The following is a 21460-nucleotide window of genomic DNA, read 5'->3' on the forward strand; positions in this document are numbered from 1 at the left end:
CGTTGTACAAATACAGCAATCTCTCTTGCAGAATTCCTGTCCAACAGCTCTCCAACTTTTGCTTTGGGTCTTCCAGTGAAAGGAGGATACAACCTCCTCCTGGAGCTACACATTCCCATTGTAGACGTTTCTGTGGGTTGAGGGGGAGGAGCAGGAAGAGGGAAAGCGGGGGAATGAGAAAACTTCAAAAGCTTGAAGATATAACATTATGTCTGGTCTGCTTATTCTCAGGGGGAAGACTGTCCTCTAGTGAATGCAGAGATCATATACATAAAAGCCAGATGAGGAAGGAGGGTGTGGATTACAAACATTTATTTTGAAGGGCCTGAGTAGTTTCTCACTACAAGCCCACAAGTCCATAGTACGGAGGTCCTGGAGTCCTGTGGGAACAGGATTATTTTAGGTACATGGAAATCATTACTTGGTGGGTAACAGAACCAGAATTCTGTGACAGAAACAGGTTCTACAATCTTTGATTTCCTTCCCTTAAGGTACACTGGCACAAGAATGCAGTGACTGTGAGAGCGTTGTCAAGGGTTTCATTGGTCATTTCAAGCTGCATTCTAAGTCTGACTTTCAATCCAGAAGAGGCACTTCTGAGAATCTAATCCATTACCATATTCATATATCCCATCGATTGATATGAAAAATCACAAGTCTCTTCAAAACGGATAAGAAAATTGGTGCTCATAAAGGAAAAGTGACTTTTTAAAAGTTACTCAGTAAGTGGGCAGATCAAGAGTATACTATGTCTTCATCATCTGCTTGAAAGATTCTTAACAGTTGGATATTTTTCTGGAAAGACAAGAAAAGATTTCCTTGATTTTAGGTTGGCCAGTGCTCTCTTGGTTTCTTCACTCAAGCCAACAGGTTGTGAGAGGCTGTGAAAACACAAAGACACTTTGTTCAGTCTTTAGCTGAATTTCTTTTTAACCCTGATGACTATATACTCACTGAAGTACTTTTTTCTATTTACTTCTGCCTCCAATCCTTACTCCCAGGTTTTGGTGTCTGTTACTCACTGACTCTGTGACTGTTTGTGTGTGCGAGTAACTGTATGCGTATATGTATATACATATATATAGAAATACACATATATATACAGAAATTACTGAAGTATGGTTTTAAAAAGCTCATCTCTTCCATCTGAAATAGGTTTAAGATTTGCCCTTCTAATGCCCTCCTCATAACTGCCTGAATGAGCATCAGTTGATGACTCTGTGTACATGAACTTCATTGGGGGCAGGTCCAACACAGGCTGGACAGAGTCACCCTTCATAGACAGAGCTTGAACAGATGCCCATGCCTATGCCTGGGTTCAAAAAAATACCAAGTGCACAAGTGCCTGAAAGTGGGGGAAAACATGGGTACACAACAGTTCATATGAAACACATCTGGGATTGTATTGCAATTCCCTATGAGTCAACAGTGTGACAAATGATACAAAACAGACATTGTGAATTTAGGTTTCATTAAGAGAAGCATAGGGTACAAAAAGAGGGATGGGTCAGTCCTTCTCCACTCTGCCCTGGACAACGCAGGGTGGGACCTCTGTATTCTGTTGGGGGATAAAGAGGAAGCCCTCAATTTACGAATAACAATGAGAAACTGAAGGATGTTCATAGGAGAGTAACTTGAGAGACACAGGTAGGAGGGAAACAGGGAAGGAAAGAAATAAACATTTATTAGGCATCTACTATGGAGCAGGTATTCTCAGGCACTTTACAAATATTATCTCATTTAATCTTCAAAACAACCCTGTAAGTAAGGTGTTATTGTTCTCTCTACTTTACAGTTAAGGAAACTGAGACAGACAGCAGTTAAGTGACTTGCTCAGGGTCAAATAGCAAATAAGGATCTAAAGCTAAATTTGAACTCAGGTCTCTTGATTCCAAGTCTAGTGTTCTACCCAAGGCACCACCTGGCACATCCACAATGCTATGGGTGGGTGGGATAAAGAAGCTGGGAGAGTAAGAGGAAGGCAGGGATATACTAGCTGAACTTCAGAATTTGAAGACTAGGAATGAGAGGTGTCATTTCTCCTGCTTTTCTTTTTATTGTTTTTTTGAGAGGCAGGTCAAGAAGAAATAAAAAATGTAAAAAATAAATTGGATCTCTATATATACATACATGTATACATTAATGTATGTATGTAGATTTCAAAGGAGTCTGTGAGTGCTAGAGAGACCTGAGTGGCCAGTGATGTTGAACTCAAATAGAAATGAATCTCTTAGGGCCCATATTGATTTAGAAAACCACAAATTAACATTATCTATGTTGTACTGCAGTTTTATTTATTTTATTAAACATCCCCATCTGAATCTGTTTGGGCGACCCTGGGAACTGTTTTGGTCCCAAGTTCTATCCTAGATGAAGGGCTTTCTCCAAGATGGTATGATTCTGTGGGAAGTGCAGGAAAACAACAGGACAAGATTCTTGTCTCTACCCTATGGATTAGAGGGTGAAAGAGATTCAGTCTTCATATATAAGCAGTAATAGGGCAGTTATCTTTAACTATAACCCTTTCCTTGGACTCGTCAGCCTCTTCACACTAGACCATTCCTTTCCAGAAGGAAACAAAAGAGAACAGTGTGAAGAAGGAACAAGCCTGAGGTGACAAGGATGAACTAAGAAAAGACGAGAGAAATCCACTGCATTTGTCTGAAGGAATTGGACTCTCCTCTGAGCAAATTGATCCTGTTAGAATTCAGGGGAGTGAAAAGAGGAAGGCAGCCCTGATTCTGCCAGGGAAGCGAGGAGGGGAAGGCTCCCCTACCTACAACATCCAGCATCAAAGAAAATGTCTTAGAATCAGAGTGAATCAGAATGCCTGATTCTGGAGTTCCTTTCCAATATTCCTGCCTCATGGCTCTTTTGTGGTTCCAGTAAAAAACTGGAAACAGAGAGGGTATCCACAAAATAACGAATATTCCAACAAGTTATGGCATACTAATATGATGGAATATTGTCATATTCTGAGAAATAATGAAAGGGATGGTTTCAGAGAAACCTGGGAAGACTTCCATGAACTGATCTGGAATGAAGTGAGCAGAACCAGGAAAACAGTTTAGAGAATAACAACATATAATATGATGATTATAGGAAGGAACAATTTTGAAATACCTTAGAACCAAGATTACTGCAATGATCCACCACAATTCCAGAGGACTCATGCGGCATACTGACGACCTCCTATCAGTGAAGGTGATGGACTCGGTACTGACTGAGACGTAAGTTTTTTTGGACTAGGCTGATATGGGTATTTGTTTTGCTTGACTATGCACATTTGTTACAAAACTCTTACTTTCCTTTTTCTTTTTTTCAAATTGCCAGAGTGGGGGAGGGAGTAATAGAGGCAGAAAAAGTGGATATTCTGAATTGAAAAAAATTAAATATAAAGATTTTTTTCCCTTCTATTCATTCTTCCTTCTTCCTTTTTGACCCTAATGCCTGGGGAACATTCTAGAAAGGAAACTTGAGGGACTCACATAAGTGCTTCCAGTTTACAATCCTGCTTTTCCAAGGCCTCACACAGCTGCTTCATTCCTTTATTACCAAATAAATTTAAAGTCAGGTCCAAGGTTTTTAGATTCTCACTGCTACAGATAAGAGGGAGGACATCCTGAAGACAAGCAGTAGTTATACCACATCTGGACAGCCTAAAGGAGAAGGACAATCAAAGAAGAAATGACAATTTCATTTCTCTAAGAGCCATTTCTTTCATGATGTTTTGTGGGAAGGGGATCAAACCCACAGTCCTTTTAAAATCATGAATATATACACGCACATACACACACACACACACAAACACACTTGAAACACTTAATTTCTTCTGTTTCAACCCGTATATTTTTTATACGTGTTTGTTTTTCTTTTTTCCAAAACTGGAACTGGGGAGCTAGGTAAGTGCGGAATAAAGATGAAATTCTTCATGGAAAAAATAAAAAAAAAATGTCACGAAGGATTTTTTTTTAATGGAGAAAAAAGAGAAGGAAGGCTAGAAAGAAGCATAAATAGGATAGTTCTGAAAGCTACATATAGATCATGTATATAAAAATAAAATCAAACGCTATATAATAGAGATTCACAATTTCAGGCACAATTCTCCATTTTCTCTTCCACTATATAGCTTGGTATTGGTTACATTTAGAATGTTTTTAAAAAAGAATTCATCAGACTAGAAGGGTAATGATATTTTTAAATGATACTTTCTAGAAGAGTTAATAACAAAACAAGAGAGAGAGAGGACCATAAAAGTTTAAATGCTAAGTTTTAATTAAATAAAACTAAAGTTTTTGCATAAACAAAACCAATGCAGTTGAAACTGGAAGAAAAGTAAGTAAATGAGGGGGGTGGGTGAACTTTGGATAAACTTTCACTAATAAAGGTCATATTGCAAGATATATAAGAAACTAATTTAAGCTTCTACAGCTAAGGGTCATATTTCCGTAGAGAAATGATCAAAGGATATGAACAGGCCACTTTTAAAATAATATTTTATTTTCTCTCAATTACAAACAAAAACAATTTTTAACTTTTTTTTATAGTCACAAGTTCAAAATTTTATCCTTCACTCCCTTCCCTCCCTGTCCCTGATCCAGTAAGCAATCTAATTTAAGTTATATGTGGACAATCATGTAAAACATTTCCGTATGAGTCATTTTCGGCATAAAGACTCAAAAGAAAGCAAAAAAAAAAAAAGGAAAGAAGGAAGTAAAAAAATAGAATGCTTCAGTCTGTATTCAGACATCAGTTCTTTCTCTGAGGGCAGAATTGTTCATCATGATTCCTATGGATTGTCTTGGATCATTGTATTACTGAGAACAGCCAAGTCATTTACACTTCATCACAGAGTGCAGCTGTTCCTACTCAGACTCCCCTGAATCTGCTACCTTCACTTTGAATCAATTTATGTTCGTCTTTCCAGGTTTTCTAAAATCATCCTACTTGTCATTTCTAATAGTACAATACTATTCCATTACAATCACATACTACAAACTGTTCAACAATTCCCCAGTAAATGGGAATCCCTTCAGTTGATGGTTCTTACCAACCAAAAAAACAGCTGCTATATTTTTATACTAGTAGATTTCGTCCCCCTACCCTACCCCCCTTGCTCTCTCACATAGGAACAGGCAATTTTTAGGGAAAGAAATACAACCAATGATTCTTCATAAGAAAAAAGTTACATAAAAAAATTATTATTAATAATTAGAGAAGTGCAGATTGAAGCAACCTGCAGCTCTATTTCACACTCTTCAGACAGCAAAGATGAAAAAGACTGCTGCAGAGACTATGGCTAAACTGTCACACCCTCACTCTCTCTTCATGACATAGTGTAGGACAGAGTCAAGACAACTGGTGATGGCTTAAGATACAGTGAATGACCTTGGTGTCTGTGATGTCTGACTAAGCTCCAAGCTCTCCACAGCACCTACTTCACCCACCTTTATGGCCACTGGAACAAATTGTTCTTATCTACCCATTCCAACAGGAGATATCTTCATGTATTTGGGGTAGACATCCCAATGCAACAAAGGGTTTCACACCCCTTGGTTATCCTCGACCTGGTTTAGCACATCTCCTAAAACAGTTTTCTTGGATGTGGCCACCAAGCAAACTACTGCTCCTTCGAGCCACTGGTGAGATCAAAGTGAATGCTGTTTCATTTTCTCATTGATCCTTTTTACAAGTCACTGATTTTTCTCTGGAACTGCCTTTTTCCTGGAACTGCTGAAGTCATGATTCTTTCTCTCTGAACTTGGTTCAGAACTCAGCTGGCCTGTTATGGGCCAAATTTAAATATCTATGTCTTGCCTCAAGAAACTTTGCTAACCTCTCTCAAAACTTCTTGGCTTCCTCCTATTTGAATGTATTGCTACAATTTAGTACACAGTTATTCAGTACCTACTATGTAGCAGGCAGAACACTAGATAATGGGCATACAAAGATACAAGTGGAATAGTCCTCGCCTTCAAGGAGTTTGCTTCCTATGAGGGGAGATAATGGAGAAACAGGTAGGAAGAGACGAAATACAGATAAGTGAATTTTTGTGAGGAGGACAGTAATGGCTGAGCAGATCAGGGAAGGTTTCATGTTGAGTGTGGTGCTGAGAAAGAGTCTTAAAGGACAGTAGATCTCTATGAAGAAGGGGTAAGAATGGAGACTATTCTAGGCATAGTGGCTAGCCAAGGCAAAGGAATAGAGAAAAGAAATGGACGGCATTGTGTGAGCAACAGTAAGGCCACTCTGTCTGGACTAGAGAATGTGTGAAGAAAGTAAGGTGTTGTACGACTGGTGAGGTAGGTTTAGGATAGTTGTAAAGGGTTTTTAATGCGAAACAGGATTTCATATTTGGTCCAGGGGGTAACAGAGCGCAGCAAGAGATTATTGAATAAGGGAATAACATGGTCAGACTAGAGCTTAAGGTATTCACTTGGTCAGCTGTGGGAAGGGTGGATTAGAGAGGGAAAACACTTGAGGTATGGAGACCCTTTAGTAGTTACTGCAATACTGAAGATGAAAGGTGATGAGTGTCTGAACTAGAATGGTAGTTGTATACAGAGATAAGCAACAGATAAAGGAGATCCTGCTGGAACAACAAATTACATAATTTGGCAACTGATTACATATAAGGGGTGAGAAAGTGAGGAATCAAGGATAACAGTGAAGTTGAAAATTGCAAACTTGAGTGCCTGGAAGGATGGTATCTTCAACAGAAATAGGGAAGTTCAGAAGAGATGTAGGTTATTTGGAAAGGATTCAATTCAATTTTTCATGATTAATTAGGTTCCTGTCTTTCTTTGGGCAATGCTAAAAACACATTCGCTTTATGATCTGCTGCATCCTTTGTCATCTCCTTTCCAGTGGAATGAATAAAATTTCTTTAAAAATGATCAGTCTCTTCCAGAGAACAGCATTTTTAGACCTCAAATTATACTATAACCCAAGAATCAAGAAAACTAGTACTAGTTTAAAAAATAGACAGAGCACATTAAATAACAAAGAATCAGAAACAAGAAAAGTCAATAATTAGTCTTCAACATATATGAGAACATAAATTACAGATGAAAGAACACCCAAAATTTTAAAAAAATTGCTGGAACAATTGGAAGACATTTTGGCAGAAAATAGTTTTAGAACAACATTTGCAACAACTAGATCAAAATATATATGTGGCTTGAAAGTCGTATTGATTTAAAAAAAACGAGGAAGAAGGAAAAGAGGAAGAGGAGAATCAGATCACAAACTTAGACAATATAAATATGGAAGAATTCTTAGATAGTGTCAACAACAAAAGACCAAACAGCTCATAATCATCAAATGCAATGGAAAGGTTTTTCACATGAACAGATTTAGTGGTAAGATAACAAAGGGAGACATTTGAAAAATGTTTTCTTTTGGTTTCTTTATTTTTGGCAGTACATCTCAGATATGTGACTAGTAAAACAAAATACATATATGGGGAACAGACAAAATTATGTGATTTCAGTCATTTCTCCATGAATAAGTGGTCAAAGGAGATGAACAAACAGGTCTCAAAAGTGATATTGTAAACCTCAGAGAATAACCACATGAAAGACTGCTACAAATTACTACTAATAAGAGAAATGCAGAATAAAACAACTCTGAAACCTATTACCAAAAAGAAAAACAGATAAGGAAAGTCAATTTTTGAAAAAGGATTTGTTCTGTAAAATTTTGATTCAGCTGAAAGCCTGCACTTAAGGACCTAGAAAACCATGTGTGACCTGAAGGACTCAGGTTCCCCACCCCCAGTATAGGAGCTATGACTTTGGTATCTTCTTCTGAGTTTCTGTTTTGATCTTCCTGCTCACCAAAGTAAATTGCTTTGGTTAACTACTACTCACAGAGGTTGCTGTTGGTCTTTGGTTCTCAAAGAGGACCATGACATCACAGAGGTGATGCCATGACATGCAAGACAACTGCATTGAAGTGAGGAATGTGCAGAGTCACCAATCTCACTTTCTCCTCCAGAGTCATCTGTAAGTACAAGGAGGAGCTGTCCCACTCAGAACCCAACTGGCCAGCTAGGGACCACAGCTTCATCCTTCTTTCTTTCAGGCACAGAGATGAGAAATATATAAAGGAGACTGTTTTGGAAGAAGAAATTACAAAATATGCCAACTCATTTTATGTATGGGGTGAGAAAGTGAGGAATCGAGGATCACAGTGAACTTGCAAACCTGAGTGACTAGAAGGATGGTACCCTCAACAGAAACAGGGAAGTTAGGAAGAGGTGTGGATTTTGTTGAAAAGGAAACCAGTTCAGTTCAAATGTGCTGAGTCTGATGTATTTACAGGATATCCAGGAACTAGTATTAAAAATACAAATTTAGGAGCCATGTACATATAGGTGAAAACTGCCTCTTACAACAAAAGGCAGTAATCCCTTAGCAAACCAACCTTTCCCTCTCATGTTCCTTCTTAGGGCACACTAAGAAGAAGAAAAGTAAGAGGTTATGAACCTTGAACCTGGATTAGGCAAACAATTTTCACACTCCATTCCCTGGTTTGTGCTGCTCTCTCTTCCTAAGGCACTCCTGTCCCTGATCCCAAACAGAACATCATCCAAGGGAACATGGGGGAATTTACCTCAGGGTCTCTAACTTGCAGTTTTGATTTCCCAAAGCCTTACAGAGAAGACTTATTTCCCGTTCTACCAAGAAATTTCCACTCAAATCTAAGTCTTTCAAGCTCTTATTGATACTGAGAGCACAGCAGAGATTCTGGAAACAGGCATGGTTAAGACAATATTCCGTCAAACTGTAGGAAAAAACATAATTGGGGAGAAGTGGTCAATTCTTTGTTTCTTTCAGGCATAGAAATGAGAAATAGATAAAGGAGACTGAGCAGAAGACTTAAAGACCTTCCACTACTGAGGGATGACAATTGTATCTATGCTGACCTGATGTGGTCCTGTGCTGCAGCTACAGTTCCATGCTAGGATTTTTGTCCCTTACTGCTACTGGAGGGGAGAAGATGCTACCATACCCCTGGGGAATGCAGCAGCAGAGGGGCAGAAACTCCTGGCTGTGGGCATTTGCAGGAGAGCAGAGACTATGGTTTCTGTTGCAGGGCAGAGAAGAAAGCTGTAGTTTGCAGCCACCAGAGGGAGCAAATAAGCTTGAGCATTTGTGGCACAGAGTGGCTGGGGTCCCAGTTGTGGCTTAGGGGTAGAGAGGAGTGGCCAAGCCCACCCCCAACCCTACCTCACTCCAGAGCTCAGAAAATAACAGCAAGAAATATCTAAGGACTGGGTATCATTCCCCACACCTGGGGACTAAAACCTAAATATCAATAATAAGCTGCTAAAAATAAAACAAAATAAAACCAAAAAATGAGTAAACAAAGGAGAAAAAAGCTAACCGTAGATACCTACTGTGGTGATGGAGAAGAGCTGAGTTCATGTTCAGAAGATAGTGGAGCTTAAAAAAATCACTTCCTTTTCAACAAGAAACATCAAGTAATCACAAGTCCAAAAAGAGCTCTTGGAAGAACTTTGAAAGGACTTTAAAAATCAAATGAGAGATCAAAGAAAAACTGAGGAAAAAATAAGAGTAATCCAGGAAAGTTATGAAAAGAGAGTGAACCAACTGAAAAATAACATCAAAAATTTAATGAAGAAAATCATGCCTTGAAAACGGGAACTGATCAAGGGGAAGCTGATGATGTTATAAGAAACCAAAAAAATAATAAAACAAAATCAGAAGAATAAAGAATAGAAGAGAATATGATACATCTCATGACAAAAACAGCTGATCTGGAGACCAGATAGAGGAGAAATAATATGACAATAGTCTAACCACCTGAAAGATATATTTAAAAAATCTTGATACAATGTTACAAGAAATTCTAAAGGAAAATTACCTTGAAGTTCCAGAACAAGAAGGTAAGATAAAAGTAGAAGGGAAAAAATCCACCTATTACCACCTGAAAGATCCCTGGACAAAAACTTACAGGAATACAATAGCCAAGTTTCAAAGTTTCTAGGTTAAGAAAAGAATATTATAAGAAACAAGAAATAAATTTAAATATAATGGAACTAAAATCAGGATTACACAAGAAGTAGCAGCTACTATGTTGAAAAACTGTAGGTCTTCGAACACTATATTTTGTAGATTGCGTTCTGCCTTCATTGCTGAAGAAGACCATGCCATCAGAGAAATGACGACATGACTTGCACTTGACTTTGTTTTGAGTGAGGGAGGGCTGTGCAGGTCACCAGCCTCACTTCTCCTCCACAGCCATCTGAATTGAGTGTCCTGGACGATGGGAGATGACCCGGGAGGCACTGTGAGACCTTGGGCTCTTTAGGCCAAGGTCTTTGCAGGTACTCACTTAGGGTGAGGCAACGCCCATTCATTGAATAGGCCTGTTTAAAAAGTAGCCAGAGCATGGCCCCTTTAATGAGGTCCCCTTTCCTTTCCCTTCCCTGCCCTGCTTTGATCTCCCTTCTCCTTCCCCTTCTCCTTCCCCTTTCCCTTCCCCTTCCACTTCTCCCTTCCCTTCCCTTTCCTTCCCTTCCTTTCCCTTCCCTTCTCTTCCCTTCCCTTCCCTTCCCTTCTCTTCCCTTCCTTTCCCTTCCCTTCCTGTCATGTTAAACCTACTTACTGCACTCTAAAAATGGAACTCCAATGGGCCTCTGCCTAAGGGCTCCTCTGGCCCCTTCAAGCTTTAGAGTGATTAGCAATACCAACTGTTGCTGTTTCCCACCCAGCCTGATGGCTTTCTCTCTCTTGATCTCATTAAAGGGAACATACTGGGGCTATTGCTTAAACAGGCCTATTCAATAAATGGGCATTGCCTCCCCCTAAGTGAGTTCCTGAACAGACCTTGGCCTAAAGAATCCCAGGTCTCCCAGTGCATGCTGGACCATCTCCAGTCATCCTGAAGAATATCAGGTTACTGGATTCAGATGGCTCTGGAGGAGGAGTGAGACTATTTAAAATAACTAGAGAGTAAAACGTTGGAATATTTTGGTGGTTTAGAAAATGATGAGTTGGACTTAAAGAAGTGTAGAAAGACTTGGACTTATGAAGGAGATGTTATTTACACTTAGAGAAACACAGCACAATTAACTAAAGTACAGTCTTGCATAGATGCGTATGAATGAATATTTCTACATATGAGTATGGTTATAGATATTTCAGTACATGTATATGTATGCAAGTGTATGTATGTGTATATGTGTGCACATACACTTTTGTGTATAGATGTGTATGTATATATTATGTGTTTCTGTGTGCTTTTATATATGTATAATCATATACACACAAACATATCATCACTTAATTGCAGCCTTTGGGGGAGTAAAAAGTGCATAGCAGACAGCAAAAGAAAACTTAGAAGGAAACAAAGAAAAGATGGACAACTCTGAATAAAATGTGTAGTATTTATTATATAGGCTTTCTTGAAATGGAAATCTATTGTTACGTATTTTGAATACTCTTTGATGTACTCCTGTGCATGGCAATGCTTATTTTTCTGTTCTTATTTTGTTTTTAAGTTTCTAATATTTTCTTTTTTCTTATTGTGAATTTAAGTTTTAGTATATGTTTAAAATAAATTAATTTTAAAAAGATATGTATGTGTGCATATGCATATATGCATCCATACATACATACATACATACACTGTTTAATTGTAGACTTCTCTAAGGGAGGGGGAAGGAGAAAGGAAGAGAAAAAAATAAATACACAGCAGAAAACAAAAGAACACAGAGGGAAACACAGAAAAGCTGGGTTGTTCTGAAAATAATGTCTAGGTTATATTACATAGGTTTTCATGAAATGGAAATTGATTGCATCCTCTCTTACGTTCTACTATGTACATGGAAATGTGTTTTGTTCTTTTCTCATTCCGAATTTAAGTTTAAAATGAATTTTGTTTAATTTTAATTAATTTAAATGAATTTTAAAAGTTTTTTAAAGAAAAAAAGAATATGAAGAGCTCAGTGAAATGTGGGGGGGCTTCTTTGAAGTGATATAGAATTAAGATATCAGAGTCAAGGCACCATGTACAAAATGTTACAGTACTGTGACCAATAACAGCCCTGAAAAGGCAGTCAAGCTGACAGCAATTATAAAGAAAAATCTCACTGACTGAGAACTAATGATAAAACACATTTGTTCCTTAGTAGGAAGACTATGGAAGCAGAATGACATATATACACACAGCCAGATATTGGTGTTGGTCATTTGGTTTTACTTAATGCTCATCTCAGCTTCAGGGGAGGGTTTAGTGGATGGGAAGAAGTTAAAGGGAAACAATTATGATACACAAAAGGCAGCAGTGGAAACCTACAAATGAGAGGACATTGACCAGGGCAGTTACAAAAGGACTATCCCCTCCCTCTTCTTCACCACAAATGGATCCTTGACTCATTTAGTAAGCAGACTGATAAGACAGCATGTCCAGAAAAGCATGACAAGAATTGAAGAGGACTGGAGACAATGACAAATATAGGTTGGGGAAAAGAATCAATAACTTGAAGTAACTGAAGGTCAGTCACATGGAAGGGGTCTGAAAGGTGCTCTAATTCTTTCAAAAGGACATAATGGTGTGTATGTTTAAGAGAGCCAGAACTTAGTTCTATATCAAGACAAATTTTCTAACTATGCAGTGTTCAAGCATAGAATCAAACTGGTTGATAAGCTAGTGGCTTCCCCATCACAGGACATCTTCCACTGGAGAAGCTGATGATCATGTTCAATTGATGTTGTAAAAGTATTCCTCTTCAGGAACAGGAGAGAATGGATGAGTTTTGAGGTCTATGTCAACTTGGTCACTCTGTAATAGCTGTGAGAAATAAACATGATCTCTCCATTTCCAGCTTGCAGAATCAGTGAATAAAGCAGCTCACATCTTATTGAATTTATTCACTGCATACAGCAGTCTTTCCTCATCAAATTTTTGTTCTGTCTCTCACGTACCCATATCCATCCTCCTCACTCTACAATTGAGCCCTATAACAAAGAAGACAAAACCCAAAAAACAAACAAAACAAAACAAACGAACAAAAAAAAACAGGGGCAGGGTGTGAGAGAGAAAAGTATTTACCAGGCAACAGTGCTGGAACTAAGAGATGCTTCAACTAGGTCTTTCAGAGATAATTTCAGAAACCCCTGAAAAAACCACTTTCTGGTCAGTTTCTCAGAAGAAAGAATAACTATAGCAACAAAATGGATGAGATCTGGATTCCTAAAACTACCTCAAGAAAGAAGTTTCCAATCTCCCTCCCACCTTGTGCTCCTCCTTCCCCCTTTGACCACCAAAACTAAGATACTCACCCAAAAGAAATCTCACAGGGACTCACCTGACTGTCTGTAGTTTACAGTCCTGTTTTGCTAAGACACTGCCCAGAAGCTTCATTACACCCTCAAGGCAAGAAACATTGATGGTGAAGTCTTTCAGTCTCTCAGGCAAGAAAGAATTCAGCTCATTACCACCACGTTTTGTCCAATAGGTTATTCTGAAGGACATAGAAAACCAGAGAGGATATGGTCAATTACATTCTCCAGGATTCATTTACTCCTGATTTCTCACAGGGAAAGAGCTAAACCCCACAGCTCCTTTAGAATCATCACATTAATAAATCATCCTTTCCCACTCAGCTCTCCTGTGTTCCTACATCTGTATTAAGGATAGGGGATGGGAACAGAGAGAGCAACTGATCTACACTTACACTAGTATTCATGGATTCATGGTAAGGAAACCCCCAAAATAACAAAATAATGAGTGGAGCGAATTATTGGGAAATGTAGAGATAACATGGAAGAACAGAAAAATTTTCAGAGAAAGGGAATGTTACAAATGTCTCAGTACTGAAAAAGGGGAGAAGGTGTGTGTTTCCACTGAGAGGCCAAGATGCTTCACTTGTATTCCAAACAAAATTATCGAATGCATTATTAAACAAGATTCAAAAATCAACTGTATTAATTATAGGATTTCTTGAAAAGGCAACAGTTTGTGTAAAAAAATTTAGAGGGTGTGTGCGTGTGTGTGTACAATAAACAATCTAAACCAACACTGTGACATAGAAAGCAAAAAAGTATTAAGAGAGGGATCATATCTACAATTGTGGAGGAGACGTTCCTTCTCTATTTTATCCTGGTTCACTCATTCTCTGTTCTAGCCAAATGAGATTACTAACTCTTTCCTGACCTTGCTGTCCCTGCCTTTTCACAGGCTGGAGTCAGAGCCATGATGCCTCAACACCTCCCCCACCTCCACCAACTCTTCCACTGAGACCACAGTCATAGTTAGTATGGAGATGACAGCTCTGCTTCTGCTCTCCCGGGGGACAAGGTCCTTAATCTACTAGAGGGCTATGGAGATAGTGGGCTGAGTAGGCACTGATGTTGCAGACTGTAATCGTGAGAAGCTGGGGTGAAGGAGTATGAAAGAGAACCTTCTTCACAAAAAGGGACCCTTTCAGTAGCCTTTATTCACTGAAATAATGGCTCTTTTCCCCTGTTATTTCCCACCAGAGCAATTCATCCTTTTCACACTAGAACTAAGCTCCTCTTGGACAAGAAACATAGGGAGAAGACAACACAACTTTGTATCAATTCATGGGGATGGATCAAGGGAAGGTCAGAGAAGTTTCAGTGGGATATCAGAGGGAAGTGGATACTCCCATAAATAAACAGGCCCCAAAAGCCTGGTGAAGAGAAGGGTCTATTGTGCAAAATTTCCAAGAGGAATAAATGTGGATAAAGCTTCCCCTGATCTGAGACAGGCAGCCTGCAGTCACCCTCCCCAAATCAGTGTGCTTCTTCCTACTTACTTTGAGCTTATGTCCGTAATACTCAGGAGGCTCTCAAGAGAAGACAGTTATATGGACTCACTCTAGTGTCTCTAGCTGACACTTCTTTTTTCCCAAGGTCTCACATGGCAGTTTCATCCCATCATCCTCGAAGAAAATATTACGCAAGTACAAGCTTTTCAAACTGGGAGCAGAGAAGAGATACTGACAACACGAATGAGGTACCTTGAAGTTTTTCAACCTGTAGGACACATTCAACCAAAGATTAAACGAATCATTGCTTTCTCCAGGATTTCCTTCTTTCTTCTCTTTCTGGAAAGGAGGTCACAGCCTCCATTCCTTTATAGCCACTATCCTCTGACATTCCCATTCCAGGCTAAACAGTTCAGTTCCCTCAAAACTTCACCTTCCTAATCTACCCTGCCATTCTTCTTGTCCAGCTCCTCATGCCTGAGTTACAGCAGGTCAACAATGGGACACAGGAAGGCAGAGAAAATGAGAAAGAAGAAGATCCTGATTAGGGATTATTAGGAATAAAAATGTGAGAAGGGAGAGAGGGATTCATTTCAACTCCTCTTTCTTGACAAAAACACTCAATATCTTTAGTATTTCACCACTGTAGTACTGGACAGAGTCATGTAATTCCTTTAATTTTGAAAAAATTTCCACTGGTAGCCCTTGTCTTTACAACACTTTCATTTCTACATATGTCTCCTCATCTGCTACTCCTAAAGCCACTTCTTATAACAAAGAATAAAAAGGGGAAAAAATTTTAGGAAAATCAGTCAACATATGAGGAAAATCTGATGCTATATGGATTACACATCCAAAGTGCTCTCTCTTCCACAATAAGAGAGGAAGATATATTCTCATTTCTTTTATTTGGAGGAATAATTGATCACTACAATATCAAAAGAATATGTTTTGATTTTTCTTTTTCTTTTCCATTTACATTGTTGAAGTCAAAGTATACGTTGTATAAGGCCTTCCCAATAACCTCTGAAACTGTCCATTTCATCATTTTTTATGCCACAATAGAACTCCAAAAGAACAATACACCCCAATTTGTTTAGTCATTTCTGAAGTGAAGGACATCTTCATTTCCATTTTTTAGCTAATAAAAAAAAGGGCTGCTAGAAATATTTTTGCATATATAGCTTCCTTTACTTTTTTTATGATTTTCTTTTTGGAACATAATTCCAGTAGTAGCATAGATGGGTGAAAGACTATACACATATAAGGATCCTTCTGGGCATGGTTTCAGATTGTTTTAGAGAATGACAAAACCAGTCACAGCTACTCCAAAGGTATTCTGATGTACCTTTCTTTGACAACCCCAATAATATTTGTCATTTTCCTCTTATGCCATTTTTGCCAGTGTGATAGGTACACGGTAGAATCTCAAAATTGCTTTAATTTTCATTTTTCTAATTACTTGTGATTCATAGTATTTTTACATTCATTTGTCATTTTTACTTTTACTTATTTCAAAATTCTTTTTCATGATTGTTCCTACGTTCTTCCTTTGAAAACTTCCCTGATCAAATTCTTTACCATTTATTTATTGGGGAAGGGCCTTTCCTCACATAAATTTTAAACAGTTCCATATACATTACAAGCATGAGGACTTTATCAAAGTAACCTGACACAAATATTTTTACAGTCACCTCTTTGCCTTTAAAATTTTTTACTAAATTAGATGTGTGTAAAACCTTTTTTCTTTTTTAATTACTTCATTTGTTTTCAGTTTTCTACAATCACTTCCACATATCTTAGAATTCTGCCCCTCCTTCTCTGCCTTTTTCCACTTTCTCCCTCCTCCCACCCTGAGACAGCATGCAATCTTATATATGTTCTACACCTACATGCTTATAGAATACATTTTCACGTTATTCATGTTGCATAAAAGAATTGAAATTAATGGGAGAAACATAAATCGTAACGTAACACAAGAGAAAATGGTCTGCTTCATTCTGTGATTGAGTTCCATAGTTCATTCTCTGGATGTGGAAGACATTTTGCCTCAAGAGTTCATTGGGAATTTTTTAGGTCCTTCCAGTGCTGTGAAGGACTAAGTCTATCAGAAAAATTCGTTGCACACTGAGGTTGTTGCTGTGTACAAAGTTCTCCTGGTTCTGCTCTTTTCACTCAGCATCAGTTCATATAGTCCTTTCAGGTCTCTCTGAAGTCCTCCTGTTCATCATTTGTTTTGGCACAAAGTTTTCCATTATATTCATATAACACAACTTGTTCAGCCATTCTCCAATTGATCATTCCACGAAAGGATATGTCCCAGCAAGCCTGCAGAATATCCCACCTCACCAAACCAGCAGGAGATCCTGAGCCCCAGGGTGGTAGAGCAGGCAAACACCAACACCAGGACTTCTCACATGCTTTAGCATAGCCAGGAGAACTGTCAGACTTCGAGTTTCTGTGCAGTCTTGGGTGGGCAGGCAACTTCCAGGGGCTAGACTGTCCCATGATCCAGTATAACTTCAGACAGGCATGCATCTCCACCTACCAGACTTCCTTGTTTTCAAGCACAGCTCAGAATGTGCTGTCTTCCAGCAGTGCTTCAGTACAGTCCCAGGGAACACAGAAAAACCCCATATGATGTCAGCACACATGACACACCACCACTAGGACTGCAACTCAGCACCAGGTAAGTTGCCAAACCCTTAATTATACAGCACAAGAAGCTTGGGACAGTACCCTGTGTTCCATCAGAAGAATTCAAATTACAAAGTCAGGAAATAGGTAAACAACATGAGCAAGAGGTAGAAAAGAACACAGAGATTTATAATGGTAACAGGGAACATCAAAACACAAACTCAGAAGAGGAAAACACTGTCAATATACTTACAATTGAAATCTCAAAGGAAAATACAAATTGATCCCAAGTTCAAAAAGCCTTCTTGGAAGAGCTCAAGAAAGGTTTTTAAAATTCCATAGGAGAGGTAAAAGAAAAATTTGGGAAAGGAAATGGGAGGTATGCAAGAGACAGTCTAGAGCTTGGAAAAGGACAGACAAAAATTGACTGAAGAAAACAACTCCTCAAAAAATACAATTGTCTGAATGGAAAAGGAGATAGAAAAATCCACTAAAGAGAAGAACTCCTTATAAAGAAGAACTGGTCAAATAGAAAAGGAGATATCAAAGAGCAAACTAAAGAAAATAATTTGTTAAGGATTAGAATTGGACAAGTGGAACCTAATGACTCTATTGTACATCAGGAATCAGTGAAACAAGTTCAAAAGAATGAAACTGCCGGGGTTGGAAGCTCAATTCCATGTGGACAGTCTCGGGCGGGTAAAGGTGGGAACTTCTAAATCTTAGAGCTCTCACGAGACCCCCCAGGAAACGACTGGGAATCGAGGTGAACCGAGCTATCTCGTGTATTTCCGCCTCTTCCCGTGAGAAACGTGATGGGAGAGAGCTCTCCCCGCCCTCAAGATTGTCCCGGATCTGGGCACACTATTGTTATCTAACAGCATGGTATTCAGATGCAAACTATGCGACTGGAGAGTTAAGTAGGATCAGGAAAGCCTGAAAGCTCTCTTAGCACGTGAGGAGCCTTAGAGGACAGAAGGCTCCGCTTTTCCTCTTTCCTCTCTCCCCTCCCCCTCTCTCCCCACTTATACTTCTACTTCCAATCTCTTATTGTAAGATCTTTGCCTCCTTGGGAGATTCTCTTCCCTCCTAAGGAAGAATTTCCCTGCACTTGTAACCAAGACCCTGAAATAAAGCTCAACCCTTGTTCGACTCTGGAACGTCCTTTCTCTCATACGAGCATCCGGCGTGGCCAGCCGAAGACCTCGGGAGCTGAGGTAGGAAGACTCGGGTAGCCCACAGGCCTGGCAGTTGGCGTCTCCAAACACGGACAAATGCAGATATCCTGGGTGCTTTGGGAACACCCAGAAGGGGCTGTGAAAGAAGCGAGTCCCGAATCCTAGATTCAGAAGGAGAGAAAGAGTGAGAGTAGCTTCCCACATCCATGGGAAAAGGGCAGGGATGGGGAATCAATTGCCAGTAATAAAGCCAGAGGAACAGGAGGTCTGGGCTGAGATACTTTACAGGGAATGCAGGGAGGCGGGGGTCACTATAGAGTTAAACGACCTCCGAGAATTTTGTAAAAGCATTTGGAAAGTTTCTCCTTGGCTCGAGCAGACAGGAATATCAAGAGAAAGATGGGGAGCGGTCGGAGAACAAATGACCGCTTATGAGCAACAATGCCCCAGGGAGCTGGAGGATTTAGATTTCCTGATATTCGGTGTAATTAAGAGCCTTTTGGAAGGGCCAGAGAGGCCAGGGCGGGATTGGAATGAGAGTGGAAGCGGAGAGAGGGGAGGGGAGAACCCTGGCGAGCAGAAAGTTAAGGAGTGTAGAGAAAAAATAGGTTCGGAGCTCCATCTAGCAGATGGGATAGGCGAGGCAGGAGAGCATATACTTCCCTCTGTGCCTCCTTATAGCACGCTCCATACTGGAGCGGATAGGACCTGCCTTAGCGGTCGCTCAGTACCCCGGCACTGGAAGCTCAAAGAAAGCCAGAGACCAGTGTGGGGAATAGGAGGATGCCAAAATACCTTAGAGACAATGCACCCAGTAAAGTGGGAGGCAGAGGATCGCCAAGGGACCATATGGCCGTTGGTGATTCCAGGACTTAGTTTTAACATCTGGGGCAGAGACATCATGAGCCTCCTGGGAATGAAGCTATCAAATTTTTAGTAAGGGCCATTGCTGTTGCACTGGAGTCCCCACCCTTGAATTGGAAGTCAGACACCCCGATTTGGGTGGAGCAATGGCCCCTGACTCCAGAAAAACTCCAGGCACTACAACTATTGGTTAAGGAGCAATTAGAAAAAGGAAATATAGAGCCATCACAGTCACCCTGGAATGCTCCTGTGTTTGTTATAAAGAAAAAATCCGGAAAATTCAGGTTCCTTACAGATCTAAGGAAGGTAAATCAGTCTCTCATGCCTATGGGAGCCCTGCAACCAGGTCTCCCTTCTCCTAATGCCATCCTGGATGGTTGGTCACTTATAATCATTGACATTCAGGATTGTTTTTTTTTCCATTCCTTTAAACAAAGTAGATTGTCCTCGGTTTGCTTTTACAATACCTCACCCCAATAACAAAGGACCTGCAAAGAGGTATCAGTGGAAGGTATTGCCCCAAGGTATGAGTTGCAGCCCCACCATCTGCCAGTGGTATGTTAATCAAGCATTAGAAAGCCCCAGACAGCAATACCAATGCAAAATCATCCATTATATGGATGACATCCTTATAGCTGCACCTCAGCTCAAGGATCTGGAAAAGTGTTTCCAAGCAGTAGAAAGGAACCTTCTAGGACTAGGATTAGTTATTGCTCCTGAAAAGATACAGAGAGGACCCAGTTACAAATATTTGGGATATCAGATACAGGGCACCATCATTCGGCCGGAACCCCCAAAATGGGATATAAAGATCCAAAAACTCAATGATGCTCAGAAACTAGTAGGAGCTATCCAATGGATAAGATCAAAGGTGCCTATACCTCTACCTCTCATGCAACCTTTATATTCACTATTGACAGAAGACTCTGCTTTAAATTCCCCACGAACATTGACTCCTGAAGCAGATTCTATTGTAGATTATCGGTCCAATATTTTTTCACAGTGTGAGCGGCTATTGACCACCATTAATAACAGAACACACCCTTTTTATGTTTTACATGTGCGCTCACATACTAATGGCACAGGACCAATTTTTGAAGGAAATCAAATAGCAGACAATTCACTATACCTTGTAGGGCACACTGTGGAACCACAGGAAAGGGCCCAAAAGGCTCATGATAGGTTCCACCTAGCCACAGAAGCCTTCTGCAAATTATATGGGATAACTCAGGAACAGGCCAGAAAAATTGTTAAGAGCTATCTCCAATTTATCCCATTCCACCCATCTCTAGACCAGGGTGTCAATCCTCGTGGCTTGGCACCCAATGAAATTTGGCAAATGGATGTCACCCATCTTAAGGGCCAGTGCATACATGTGACAGTTTACACATGGTCCGGATTCCTTATGGTGACTTTACAGCCAGGTGAATCAAGTGCTAAAGTAATTCAACATCTTTGGCACTGTTTTTCTGTTTCAGGTTTACCCTTAGAAATAAAGACAGATAACGGTCCTGCCTATACTTCTCAAACCCTTACACACTTCCTCCGCGATCTAGGGATTCGACATGTTACAGGAATCCCCTACAATCCACAAGGCCAGGCGATAGTGGAAAGGGCCAATCTCACCTTGAAGGCGATCCTCGCTAAACAAAGAAGGGGAAAAGGTCGCCTAACACAATCAAAGCTTGATACAGCTGTGTATACACACAATTTTTTGCATATCTCAAAAAACTCACATACTACTCCAGCTATGAGACATTTTGTGACTATTCCAAGACAACCCCGCAAGGAAAGTAATACCCAGGCTGGAAATAAGGACACATGGGCCATGGTAAAGGATATGGCCTCAGGGAAATGGAAAGGTCCGTATAAGATACTAATATGGGGTCCAGGGTATGTTTGTGTCTCCACAGGAAAAAGGGACGCGTGGATTCCCATTAGAAGGATCCGTAGGTGGAAACCGATGTCGGAGACGGCAGAGACGCAGGAGGCGGAGACCCCGGAGAGCCCGGAGACC

At 39.9% G+C, this 21460-nt stretch overlaps 1 protein-coding gene across 1 annotated transcript in view; it reads right to left on the minus strand.

Annotated features, from left to right (window-relative positions):
• Positions 1–295: 295 nt before the first annotated feature.
• Positions 296–21460, minus strand: part of LOC140504879 (NACHT, LRR and PYD domains-containing protein 12-like) — a 43295-nt gene continuing 22130 nt past the window's right edge. The window contains 5 exon segments of the mRNA XM_072610249.1: positions 296–881; positions 3489–3659; positions 8617–8787; positions 13340–13495; positions 14874–15032. Of these exon segments, the coding sequence (XP_072466350.1) occupies positions 758–881; positions 3489–3659; positions 8617–8787; positions 13340–13495; positions 14874–15032 (781 nt within the window). The 3' untranslated portion in view covers positions 296–757.

Source organism: Notamacropus eugenii, chromosome 5, assembly GCF_028372415.1.
Source record: "Notamacropus eugenii isolate mMacEug1 chromosome 5, mMacEug1.pri_v2, whole genome shotgun sequence".
Lineage (NCBI taxonomy): Eukaryota > Metazoa > Chordata > Mammalia > Diprotodontia > Macropodidae > Notamacropus > Notamacropus eugenii.